The following is a 13796-nucleotide window of genomic DNA, read 5'->3' as shown; positions in this document are numbered from 1 at the left end:
ACATGATTACAATCGAGCCGTCCACAGTGTACAGATACACAATTAAGGGAATAGCGTTTAGCAGAAGACAAAATCGAGTTAAGTTTGATCAAAGATAGTCTGAGGGTCTCCAATGAGGTAGATTCAGGACTGCTCTAGTTGTTAGTAGCATGGTTCAGTTGCCTGATAACAGCTGGGAAGAAACTGTCCTTGGATTTGGGGGTGTGCATTTTCACACTTCTGTACCTCTTGCCTGATGGGTGAGGGGAGAAGAGGGAGTGACCGGGGATGAGACTAGTCATTGATTATGCCGGGGTCTGTTGTGAAACCATTATCTCCACCATTTTCAGCTGGTAGAATTAGTGTTGCACAGCACCAGAGACCCCGGTCCGATCCCTGACCTCGAGGTGCGGACTATGTGGAGTTTGCATGTTCTCCCTGTGACTGCCTCGGTGTCCTCCCACATCTCAAAGACGCACGTGTTTGTCTGCTAACCTGGCCTCTGTAAAATTGTCCCTAGTGCTTAGGGGGGTTGGTAAGACAAGTAGGATGACATACAACTTGAGTGATCGATGGTCGGCATGGGCCGAAGGGCCTGTTTCCATGCTGTATCTAAACTAAAGTAAAATTAAACAAAAATCTTTCTCCGGCCTGTGAGATGGTTTGTTTTTTATTTATTTGATCGGATAAATCAAGTTCCAACCCGCTTCCAGGTTTAATTGCTTATCACCTGCTTTCAAGGCCAGACTGGCCAGTTTTTCATAAGCTTTGTATATCAAGTGGTTTAAAAGTGACTATTATGTTTACTTTAAGTGGATTGCTGACTTGACTTTGGCGAGCATCCAATCATTTATGTGCCTATATTAACTTGAGGGTAGTTGGACAGAGGTAAAAAAAAACGAGCTTTCATTACATCCGCTATAATATTCCACATCTGCCACAAACACCACAACCAAATCTTATGAGGCCAACACAGATTTCATTTCCTCAAAGACTTCGCTGGAGGCTATTTTATGACAAAACGTTGATTATTAATATATTTTCTGCCAGTTAAACCTCAAAGAGTCATACAGCGTAGAAACAGGCCCTTCGGCCCAACTTGCCCACACGGGCCAGCATGTCCCATCTACATTAGTCCCACATGCCTGCGTTTGGTCCATACCCCTCCAAACCTGTCCTATCCATGTACCTGTCTAATTGTTTCTTAAACATTGCAATAGTCCCAGCCTCAACTAACTCCTCTGGCAGCTCGTTCCATACACCCACCACCCTTTGTGTGGAAAAAGTTACCCCTCCGATTCCTGTTCAACCTGTTCCCCTTCACCTTAAACCTCTGTCCTCTGCTTCTCGATTCCACAGGATAGGGGTTATAAAATTCATTTAATTTAAAATTAGTATCATTTAATGCTTCCAGTGCTCTGCTGGGATTTGAACCTCTGTCTCTGGACTGCAGGACAGTAAATTATCACTGCTTCCTTCATCATACTCTGCGTTCTTTTACTGGGCAATGGAAATGCTACGTTGCGGGGCAGACAAGTCCGTTTTAGGATTACACAGTACAGTACAGCAACAGGCCCTTCGGCCCACAATGTCTGTGCCAAGATCCACCCGTATCAGCATGTATATAATCCATATCCATTCCTTTGCAAATCCATGTGCCTATCTAAAAGTCTCTCAAATTGCATCTTTGTATCTAACACCACCAGCATCCCTGGCAGCACTTTCCAGGCACCCACCATCCTCTGCATAAACAAAAAATATCTTATCCAACCTCATCTACTGTATCCGCTGTTCCAGGTGTCAACTTCTCTACATTGGCGAGACCAAGCGCAGGCTCGGCGTTCGTTTCGCCGAACACCTCCGCTCAGTCCGTCCTAACCAAACTAATCTCCCGGTGGCCCAGCACTTCAACCCCTCCCATTCCCAATCTGACCTTTCTGTCCTGGGACTCCTCCATTGTCAGAGTGAGGCCCAGCGCAAATTGGAGGAACAGCATCTCATATTTCGCTTGGGTAGTTTACACCCCAGCGGTATGAACATTGACTTCTCTAACTTCAGGTAGCCCTTGCTTTCTCCCTCCTTCCCCTTCCCAGTTCTCCCACTAGTCTTACTGCGCCACATTCTATCTGTGTCCCCCCCAAACATCAGTCTGAAGAAGGGTCTCGACCCGAAACGTCGCTCATTCCTTCTTTCCAGAGATGCTGCCTCACCCGCTGAGTTTCTCCAGCATTTTTATCTGCCTTCGAAATATCTCAGTGGGTCAGGCAGCACCTTTGGAGAAGAGGAATCTGTTTAAGGAAAATAGATTTTGTTTTCAAAATAAATGTACTATTCATTTTGGGAATTGCAGTTTAAACTTGAGAATGAAGACCTTCAGAATGATGTGCAAGGCATGGCGAGTACACTGAGGAAAAACCTTTTCACCCAGAGAATTGTGAATCTGTGGAATTCTCTGCCACAGAAGGCAGTGGAGGACAATTCACTGAATATATTCTAATAGACAACAGGTGCAGGAGTAGGCCATTCGGCCCTTCGAGCCAGCACCGCCATTCAATGTGATCATGGCTGATCATCCCCAATCAGTACCCTGTTCCTGCCTTCTCCCCATATCTAACTCTCTTGAAAGCATCTAACTCTCTTGAAAGCATCCAGAGAGTCAGCCTCCACTGCCTTCTGAGGCAGAGAATTCCACAGATTCACAACTCTCTGTGTGAAAAAGTGTTTCCTCATATAACCATACAACAATTACAGCACGGAAACAGGCCATCTCGGCCCTACAAGTCCGTGCCGAACAACTTTTTTCCCTTAGTCCCACCTGCCTGCACTCATACCATAACCCTCCATTCCCTTCTCATCCATATGCCTATCCAATTTATTTTTAAATGATACCAACGAACCTGCCTCCACCACTTCTACTGGAAGCTCATTCCACACCGCTACCACTCTCTGAGTAAAGAAGTTCCCCCTCATGTTACCCCTAAACTTCTGTCCCTTAATTATGAAGTCATGTCCTCTCGTTTGAATCTTCCCTATTCTCAAAGGGAAAAGCTTGTCCACATCAACTCTGTCTATCCCTCTCATCATTTTAAAGACCTCTATCAAGTCCCCCCTTAACCTTCTGCGCTCCAGAGAATAAAGACCTAACTTATTCAACATTTCTCTGTGACTTAGTTGTTGAAACCCAGGCAACATTCTAGTAAATCTCCTCTGTACTCTCTCTATTTTGTTGACATCCTTTCTATAATTGGGCGACCAAAATTGTACACCATACTCCAGATTTGGTCTCACCAATGCCTTGTACAATTTTAACATTACATCCCAGCTTCTATACTCAATGCTCTGATTTATAAAGGCTAGCATACCAAAAGCTTTCTTTACCACCCTATCTATATGAGATTCCACCTTCAAGGAACTATGCACGGTTATTCCCAGATCCCTCTGTTCAACTGTATTCTTCAATTCCCTACCATTTACCATGTACGTCCTATTTTGATTTGTCCTGCCAAGGTGTAGCACCTCACATTTATCAGCATTAAACTCCATCTGCCATCTTTCAGCCCATTCTTCCAAATGGCCTAAATCACTCTGTAGACTTTGGAAATCCTCTTCATTATCCACAACACCCCCTATCTTGGTATCATCTGCATACTTACTAATCCAATTTACCACCCCTTCATCCAGATCATTGATGTACATGACAAACAACAAAGGACCCAACACAGATCCCTGAGGCACCCCACTAGTCACCTGCCTCCAACCTGACAAACAGCCATCCACCATTACCCTCTGGCTTCTCCCATTCAGCCACTGTTGAATCCATCTTGCTACTCCTGCATTTATACCCAACAGTTGAACCTTCTTAACCAACCTTCCATGAGGAACCTTGTCAAAGGCCTTACTAAAGTCCATATAGACAACATCCACTGCTTTACCCTCGTCAATTTCCCTAGTAATCTCTTCAAAAATTTCAAGAAGATTAGTCAAACATGACCTTCCAGGCACAAATCCATGTTGACTGTTCCTAATCAGACCCTGTTTATCCAGATGCTTATATATATTATCTCTGTATCTTTTCCATTAATTTGCCCACCACTGAAATCAAACTAACAGGTCTATAATTGCTAGGTTTACTTTTAGAACCCTTTTTAAACAATGGAACAACATGCGCAGTACGCCAATCCTCGGGGACTATTCCCGTTTCTAATCACATTTGAAATATTTCTGTCATAGCCCCGGCTATTTCTACACTAACTTCCCTCAATGTCCTAGGGAATATCCTGTCAGGACCTGGAGACTTATCCACTTTTATATTTTTCAAAAGTGTCAGTTCTTCTTTTACTTTGAAACTCATAGTATCCATAGCTACTCTACTAGTTTCCCATCTCCGTTCTAAATGGCTTACCCCATATTCTTAAACTGTGGCCCCTGATTCTGGACTCCCCCAACATCGGGAACATGTTTCCTGCCTCGAGCATGTCCAATCCTTTAATAATCTGATATGTTTCAATAAGATTCCCTCTCATCCTTCTAAATTCCAGTGTATTCAAGCCCAGCTGCTCCATTCTCTCAGCATATGACAGTCCCGCCATCCCGGGAATTAACCTGGTGAACCTACGCTGCACTTCCTCAATAGAATGTCGTTCCTCAGATTTACACAATACTCCAGGTGTGGTCTCACTAGGGCCCTGTACAACTGCTGAAGGACCTCTTTGCTATTCAGGAGAGTGTTAGATATAGCTCTTGGGGCTAACGGAATCAAGGAATATGGAGAGAAAGCAGGAACGGGGTATTGATTTTGGATGATCACCCTTGATCATGTTGAATGGCGGTGCTGGCTCCAAGGGCTGAATGGCCTACTCCTGCACCTATTGTCTATGTTTGTATATTAATGACATGTTCAGGGCCACTAATCACACAGCCTCTGTTTTTCTGCAGCTGACCAGACGATTGCCCCCGATCAAAGATGCCAAACCCAGGCTCCAGAAGCTGTTCCGTGACTTCTGGCTCTACTCGGTGGTGATGGGGTTTGCGGTGGAAGGTTCAGGTACCGGCCAGGCTGCTGAGATTACGGGGTCATCGCGCGCTAAGTTCGTCCAAAGACATCCGTCAGTGTCTTTAACACCCAGCCACTTGACGTTTCTACGGTCTCGGGGGTGGGGGGGGCTTCGAACAAGCTGGCTTCTGCCGCTTGTATTCTCAACTCCGTTACTGCAAACATAGAAAATAGTTGCAGGAGGCCATTCGGCCCTGATGAGCCAACACCACCATTCAATATGATCATGGCTGATCAACCAACATCAGGCTGAAGAAGGGTCTCGACCCGAAACGTCGCCCATTCCTTCTCTCCAGAGGTGCTGCCTCACCCGTTGTTACTCCAGCATTTTGTGTCTACCTTCATCCAGAGCTTTGTGAATCTGTGGAATTCTCTGCCACAGAAGGCAGTGGAGGATAGTTCACTCAATATATTCAAGAGACAATAGACAATAGGTGCAGAAGTAGACCATTCGGCCCTTCGAGCTGTCACTGCCAGTATACTAAACCAGCATCTGCAGTTCTTTCTTACACATCCATAATCAATACCCCGTTCCCGCTTTCTCCCCATATCCCTTGATTCCTTTAGCCCTAAGAGCTAACTCTAACATTCTAATGAAAACATCCAGTGAATTGGCCTCCACTGCCTTCTGTGGCAGAGAATTCCACAGATTCACAACTCTCTGGGTGAAAAAGTTTTCCCTCATCTCAGTCCCAAAACTTGTGGACGTTGATTGTAAACGTGTAACTGGGATTGTGGGATTTTAGAACGTCTACTTCCTTTATTAATTTTAATGGCCTTTCTTCAAATTCTTCTGTTCCCTCCCTCTTGCTGTCTCATTCTTTCTTTTCAGCTACATTCAAATCAACCCTTCGATTTTTCCAGCATCTGCAGTTCTTTCTTAAACATATTGAATGGAGGGGTGGTCAAGAAGGAACTGCAGATGCTGGAGAATCGAAGGTAGACAAAATAGCTGGAGAAACTCAGCGGGTGCGGCAGCATCTATGGAGCGAAGGAAATAGGCAACGTTTCGGGACGAAACCCAAAAGGAAATAGGCAACGTTTCGGGCCGAAACCCGGAAGGGTTTCGTCCCGAAACGTTGCCTATTTCCTTCGCTCCATAGATGCTGCTGCACCCGCTGAGTTTCACCAGCATTTTTGTCTACCTCTGTTAAGTCAAACTAGGAGACGCCATTTTGGAGCCTCTTTGCCAACCCAGCCATGATCACATTGAATGTCTGAAGAAGGGTTTCGGGGCCCGAAAAACGTCGCCTATTTCCTTCGCTCCATAGATGCTGCTGCACCCGCTGAGTTTCTCCAGCATTTTTGTCTACCAAAGTCCGATCAAAATTAGTCCCCGGGTCACTAATGAGGTTGATAGTAGTTCAGGATTGTAGAGTGGACAACTATTTTAATTTAGTCCTGAGTATAAAATAATCAACACCAAAGAACACTTTTGATTTGAAGATGGCAATGAAAAAGTCAGCAACAGAAATATATAATAATAATGATGCCTCGGAACTTTCAGGTAGAATAGTTTGCAAGACATGCTACTAATGTATGGAGTTCACAGCAATGAAATCAGGTTTTTAAACCTACATTGAATTTCGTCTACCTTGAATGGAGGGGGGGGTTGGCTCGAAGGGCCGAATGGCCTACTCCTGCACCGATTGTCCATGTTTCTATAACGTTGGGGGCTTGTGTTTGCGCAGGGCTGTGGCCAGAGGAGTGGTACGAGGGCGTGTGTGAGATCGCCACCAAGTCTCCGTTGCTGACCTTCCCCGGGGGAGAGCCCCTGCGCTCAGAGCTGCAGTACAACTCGGCCCTGAAGAACGACACCGTCTCGCCGGTAAGAGCATCCGTTCGTTCCATCTTATTCGTCCACCTCTCCTTTCCCTTTTCCCCCTGACCCCTGAGGAGAGTTCACCCGACGCCGGAGTTCCAGCTTCCCGGCAAGAGGGCCTGAAGCATCGGACTGGCTGCGGAGGCCACAATAGGCCCGACTATGGGTGAACGGGGGATGGGACTGGACTTTGCTGCCTTCCCCCACAGTGGGAACCATTGTGGGGGGATGTTTCCATGTTTTTATGTTTATTGTTAAATTCTTTAATGTTGTGTCTTATCTTTATTCGTCTGCTGCTTTGGCAAGTCAAATTTCACTACACCATTTGGTGTAAATGTCCTTTGTATCCTCACTCTGAGGAAGGCTCGCGACCCGAAATGTCACCTCTTCACCTTTCTCCAGAGATGCTGCCTGATCCTCGGGTCAGAGAGGGGTGAATCTGTGGAGTTCTTTGCCACAGAAGGCTGTGGAGGCCAAGCAGTGGGTATTTTTAGTCTAGGACCAGAGGCCACAACCTCAGAATAAAAGGACATACCGTCAGAAAGGAGAGGAGGATTATTAAGGGTTTGGACACGCTAGAGGCAGGAAACATGTTCCCGATGTTGGGGGAGTCCAGAACCAGGGGCCACACAGTTTAAGAATAAGGGGGTAAGCCATTTAGAACGGAGACGAGGAAACACTTTTTCACACAGAGAGTTGTGAGTCTGTGGAATTCTCTGCCTCAGAGGGCGGTGGAGGCAGGTTCTCTGGAAACTTTCAAGAGAGAGCTAGATAGGGCTCTTAAAGATAGCGGAGTCAGGGGATATGGGGAGAAGGCAGGAACGGGGTACTGATTGTGGATGATCAGCCATAATCACATTGAATGGCGGTGCTGGCTCGAAGGGGCCGAATGGACTACTCCTGCACCTATTGTCTATTGTCTAAAGGAGATGAGGAGGAATTTCTGTGGCCAGAGGGTGGTGAATCTGTGTAATTGCCCTGGATGGCTGTGGAGGCCATCAAGGGATATTTTTAAGGTGGAATTTGACTGATTCTTGATTGGTAATGGTATCGGGTTATGGGGAGAAGGCAGGAGAATGGGCCTACTCCTGCACCTATTGTCTATTGTTTCTTATTTGTTTTCCATTAGGCTGAACTGACTGAATTAAGAAGCACCATAATAAATCTGCTGGACCCCCCTCCTGAGGTCTCGGCCCTCATTAACAAGCTGGACTTTGCGATGTCCACATACCTCCTCTCCGTCTACCGCCTGGAATACATGAGGTCTGTAAAACAATCTCGAGCGCAAGAATGTTTCTTAAACTGCAACGCTGCATAATCTGGTTCCTTACACACACACGCTCGTCAGATTCAGATTCAACTTTAATTGTCATTGTCAGTGTACAGTACAGAGACAACAAAATGCAGTTAGCATCTCCCTGGAAGAGCGACGTAGAATATGATTTCAATAAATAAATCTATTTACATGCATACAGTCATAGTGTTTTTCCTGTGGGAGGAGTGTCCGGGGGGGGGGGTGATTGGCAGTCACCGAGGTACAGTGTTGAGTAGAGTGACAGCCGCCGGGAAGAAGCTGTTCCTGGACCTGCTGGTCCGGCAACGGAGAGACCTGTAGCGCCTCCCGGACGGTAGGAGGGTAAACAGTCCGTGGTTGGGGTGAGAGCAGTCCTTGGCGATGCTGAGCGCCCTCCGCAGACAACGCTTGCTTTGGACAGACTCAATGGAGGGGAGCGAGGAACCGGTGATGCGTTGGGCAATTTTCACCACCCTCTGCAATGCCTTCCGGTCGGAGACAGAGCAGTTGCCGTACCATACTGTGATGCAGTTGGTAAGGATGCTCTCGATGGTGCAGCGGTAGAAGTTCACCAGAATCTGAGGAGACAGGTGGACCTTCTTCAGTCTCCTCAGGAAGAAGGTCCATCTGAGTTACTTGTGCGTTGCTTTGCAGGGTGTCCCGATCGACCGACCAGGACCGTTTCCAGGTGATGTTCCGCTATTTGGAGGACAAGGCTATTCAGAAAGATAAAGCCGGTGAGCATTTCAAGCGCGGGTTCCCTCCGCTGATTACTCCGGCGCCCTTATCTTCCAGAGCCTTTCTGGATTGTAGGCACAAAAAGCTGGAGCAACTCAGCGGGACGGGCAGCGTACCTGGAGAGAAGGAATGGGTGGGGTTTTGTGTCGAGACCCTCCACCTTAAGAGAGAGTAAGATAGAGCTCTAGGGGCTAGTGGAGTCAAGGGATATGGGGAGAAGGCAGGCACTGGTTATTGATTGGGGACGATCAGCCATGATCGCAATGAATGACGGTGCTGGCTCGATGGGCTGAATGGCCTCCTCCTGCACCTATTTTCTATGTTTCTATGCCCCGCTCCTTCCACGCCGGGAGGGTGAGCCGCACCATCCAGGGGGGTTCCCGGAATGCGGGATTGTGGGCTGAATTTCCGTCGCACAGGTTGACTTTGCCAACGATGCCAGCAAGGCACTTCCTCCGTGACGACATTGAGAAGTGTTGAGAATCGAGCTAACAACCCCCGGGGACTGACACTGTTTCCCTTTATCTGTTCACCAGGCATGATGCAGTGCGTGATCGCGGTGGCCGATAAAGTCTTTGAGGTTTTCCTCGCTGTCATGGCGGACAAGGTACGCGGCCTTTCACTCGAATCGCTCCGAAGCGTTCTCCGTGCGTTTGTAACGTCGTTTGTAAGAAGAATCTGACGGCTCTTTGTCTTTGTCAGCCCAAGACCAAGGAGAACGAGGAGGAGCTGGAGAAGCACGCTCAGTTCCTGCTGGTCAACTTCAACCACATTCACAAGCGCATTCGACGAGTCGCCGACAAGTTTCTATCGGGCTTGGTCGACAAGTACGTGACCAACTTAACTTTCTTACAATAGTCATCCACAGTTTCATAATAAGGGGTAAGCCATTTAGAACAGAGACGAGGAAACACTTTTTCCACACACAGAGTGGTGAGTCTGTGGAATTCTCTGCCTCAGAGGGCGGTGGAGGCCGGTTCTCTGGATACTTTCAAGAGAGAGCTGGATAGGGCTCTTAAAGATAGCGGAGTCAGGGGATATGGGGAGAAGGCAGGAACGGGGTACTGATTGTGGATGATCAGCCATGATCGCATTGAACGGCGGTGCTGGCTCGAAGGGCCGAATGGCCTACTCAATAGGTGCAGGAGTAGGCCATTCAATGTGATCATGGGTGATCATCCACAATCAGTACCCCGTTCCTGCCTTCTCCCCATATCCCCTGACTCCGCTATTTTTAAGACCTCTATCTAGCTCTCTCTTGAAAGCATCCAGAGAACCTGCCTCCACCGCCCTCTGAGGCAGAGAATTCCGCAGACTCGCAACTCTCTGTGAGAAAAAGTGTTTCCTAGTCTCCGTTCTAAATGGCTTACCCCTTATTCTTAAACTTATACTCCTGCACCTATTGTCTATGTCAATAGTCTATGAAAATGAACAACCCCATAAGGCGAAGAAATAGCTTAAAGTCTGCAGTTGCCTCCTTCGAAAAGCCCGATGAGCCTCTGATGTTGGTTCTTTGTGTGTTCCAGGTTCCCGCACTTGCTGTGGAATGGGTCTGTCCTGAAGACCATGCTGGATATCCTTCAGACTCTCTCCCTCTCCCTCAGTGCGGTAAGAAGCCGGCGGGACTGATGGCCATATTAAGGGAATAAATTGGCCAAGCTTCCATGACGTGTATGTTCTGTCTTGCAGGATGTCCACAAGGACCAGCCGTACTACGACATCCTGGACACCCCATACAGGATCACTGTCCCCGACACCAATGAAGCCAGAGAGGTAACGCCCGCTCTCACAGTCAAAACCAAACGGCTGTGAGGCTGTGTTGGTCAAAAGTGACACCAAAACACCACGTCTATTTGTTTGTGCACACATCGGGCTGATTGCATTAGTCGAAACAGGGTGGGCCACGTGAAGGTTGCAATCTAGGGACCTTGCAGGCAACAGCTGGGGATCCAATGCACACACCCTCCGTACCGCAAGCTTAGCCCCAGTCTACTCGAATCCCGCTTGGAGTGCATACTGTCGTTGTGTCCTTGGGCAAGACACTTCACCCACCTTTGCCTGTGTGTGAATGTGTGTGAGTGATTGGTGGTGGTCGGAGGGGCCGTAGGCGCAGATTGGCAGCCACGCTTCCGTCAGTCTGCCCCAGGGCAGCTGTGGCTACAGAAGTAGCTTACCACCACCGAGTGTGACTGAGGAGTGAATGAATAATGCGATGTAAAGCGCCTTGAGTATTAGAAAGGTGCTATATAAATCCCATCCATTATTATTATTATTACTACTCAACAGACGAGTTTTGCTCAACAGCTTGGGCTAATAGTTGCCACAACACACAGTGGCAGAGTTGCTGCCTCTCAGCGCCACAGACCCGGGTTCCATCCTGACCTCGGGTGCTGTATGTGTGGAGTTTGCACGTTCTCCCTGTGACCGCGTGGGTCTCCTCCCACATCCCAAAGACGTGCGGGGTTTGCAGGTTAAACGTGTAGGAAGGAACTGCAGGTGCTGGTTTAAACCGAAGGTAGAGACGCAACATGCTGGAGTAACTCAAAGGCGGTCATGGTGGGACAGTGGCAGAGTTACTGCCTTACAGCGAATGCAGCACTGGAGACCCAGGTTCGATCCCGACTACGGGCGCTGTCTGTACGGAGTTTGCACGTTCTCCCCGTGACCTGCGTGGGTTTCCTTCGAGATCTTCGGTTTCCTCCCACACTCCAAAGACGTACAGGTTTGTAGGTTAATTGGCTTGGTAAATGTAAAAATTGTCCCTAGTGGGTGTAGGATAGTGTTAGCGTGCGGGGATCGCTGGTCGGCGCGGACCCGCTGGGCCGAAAGGGCCTGTTTCCGCGCTCTAATTCTAAACTAAAAACTCAGCGGGACAGACAGCATCTCTTCTTCAAGGCAGACCCTTCGTCAGGGTCTCGACCCGAAACGTCACCCATTCCTTCCCTCCAGAGATGCTGCCTGTCCCGCCCGCTGAGTTACTCCAGCATCTTGTGATTAGCTGCAGTTGTGTACGTTTGCCACTGGAGGGAGCAATCAGCACATCCTGGACCGATGGAGCTCGGCAGCATCAGTGTGAACCATGAGAACTACCTTTCACTCTGATTTTCCAACCAGCTCTGATGTTCTATCATGCTGTATGCAGGCTCCCCACTAGACCACACCACAGCTCATTGAAGACCAATCATTTGTTGAACAACTGGCATAGTTCTTAAGTTCAAGGAGCAGAATTAGGCCATTCAATAGACAATAGGTGCAGGAGTAGGCCATTTGGCCCTTCGAGCCAGCACCGCCATTCAATGTGATCATGGCTGATCATCCCCAATCAGTACCCCTTTCCTGCCTTCTGCCCATATCCCTTGGCTATTTTTAAGAGCCCTATCTAGCTCTCTCTTGAAAGCATCCAGAGAACCTGCCTCCACCGCCCTCTGAGGCAGAGAATTCCACAGACTCACAACTCTCTGTGTGGAAAAAGTGTTTCCTCGTCTCAGTTCTAAATGGCTTACACCTTATTTTTAATCTGTGGCCCCTGGTTCTGGTCTCCCCCGACATCGGAAACTTATTTCCTGCCTCTAGCGTGTCCAAACCCTTAATAATCCTCCTCTCCTTTCTAAAGGTATGTCCTTTTATTCTGAGGTTGTGGCCTCTGGTCCTAGATTCTCCCACTAGTGGAAACATCCTCCCCACATCCACTCTATCCAGCACCACCACCCACTCCCATCCATCTAAAGGATGTCACAGTGAATTAGGTAACTATATAGTTGTCTGAGTCTTCATCCTTTGAGCTTCCTTTATCCTCATGATCCACAGTAATGTCTGCAAGTTCCCTTTCAAAGACTAACAACTTTAAAGGCAACTTATAGACATTATTTCTTAATTTCCTTCGGGAAACTATAGGAGGTGCGGAGGGCAAGTAGACAGACACAAAGTGCTGGAGTAACTCAGCGGCTCAGGCAGCAGCTCTGGAACGTAGGTGGACACAAAATGCTGGCGTAACTCAACGGGTGAGGCAGCATCTATGGGGAGAAGGAACTGGCAATGTTTCGGGTCGAGACCCTTCTTCAGACTCCAGCATTTTGTGCCAGCCTTCTATTTTACCAGCATCTGCAGTTCTTTCTTAAACATCTTAGAATAAAGGGGAGGTCATTTAAGACTGAGGTGAGAAAAAGCTTTTTCACCCAGAGATTTGTAAATGTATGGAATTCCCTGCCACAGAGGGCAGTGGAGGCCAAGTCATTGGATGGATTTAAGAGAGAGTTAGATAGAGCTCTAGGGGCTAGTGGAATCAAGGGATATGGGGAGAAGGCAGGCACGGGTTATTGATTTGGGACGATCAGCCATGATCACAATGAATGGCAGTGCTGGATCGAAGGGCCGAATGGCCTCCTCCAGCACCTATTTTCTATGTTTCTATCTCTGGAGCGTAACTTGAAACCTACCGAATAGTGAAAGGCCTGGATAGAGTGGATGTGGAGAGGATGTTTTCACTGGTGGGAGAGTCTAGGACCAGAGGCCACAGCCTCAGAATTAAAGAACGTACCTTTAGAAAGGCGATGAGGTGATGTTTTGAGTCGGGGCCCTTCTTCAGTCTGAAGAGGCCTGTTCTGGTGAGGTTTAATCAGTTGAAGACGGGTTGTTTTTTCCCCCCCATTTCCCTCAGAGTATTGTGCGGGACTTTGCGGCTCGCTGTGGTGGGATACTGCAGGAGGCGATGAAGTGGGCTCCGTCAGTCACCAAATCCCATCTTCAGGTAAGCTGCCAGAAGATTCGGCAACGGATCAGGGTCCCGTAACACTCGAGGCTGTTGTTTGATGTTTTTATAGAAACGACTTGGCTGATTCAAGCCGGAAAGGGCGGCAGAGAAGATTTACGGGGATGTTGCCGGGACTCGAGGGCCTGAGCTACAGGGAGAG

The 13796-nt window shown here is 48.0% G+C and overlaps 1 protein-coding gene across 2 annotated transcripts in view; it reads left to right on the top strand.

Annotated features, from left to right (window-relative positions):
* Nucleotides 1-13796, top strand: part of pi4ka (phosphatidylinositol 4-kinase alpha) — a 122486-nt gene that overhangs the window by 52375 nt on the left and 56315 nt on the right. For both annotated transcript variants that reach the window (XM_033043823.1, XM_033043824.1), the window contains exons 20-28: nt 4915-5023; nt 6724-6860; nt 7984-8117; nt 8803-8885; nt 9423-9493; nt 9589-9713; nt 10413-10494; nt 10576-10659; nt 13544-13633. In XM_033043823.1, the coding sequence (XP_032899714.1) occupies nt 4915-5023; nt 6724-6860; nt 7984-8117; nt 8803-8885; nt 9423-9493; nt 9589-9713; nt 10413-10494; nt 10576-10659; nt 13544-13633 (915 nt within the window). The remainder of the gene's footprint in view (nt 1-4914; nt 5024-6723; nt 6861-7983; nt 8118-8802; nt 8886-9422; nt 9494-9588; nt 9714-10412; nt 10495-10575; nt 10660-13543; nt 13634-13796) is intronic.

This window comes from Amblyraja radiata, chromosome 25 (assembly GCF_010909765.2).
Source record: "Amblyraja radiata isolate CabotCenter1 chromosome 25, sAmbRad1.1.pri, whole genome shotgun sequence".
Classification (NCBI taxonomy): Eukaryota; Metazoa; Chordata; class Chondrichthyes; order Rajiformes; family Rajidae; genus Amblyraja; species Amblyraja radiata.
This window is presented reverse-complemented; position numbering and strand designations above follow the sequence as displayed.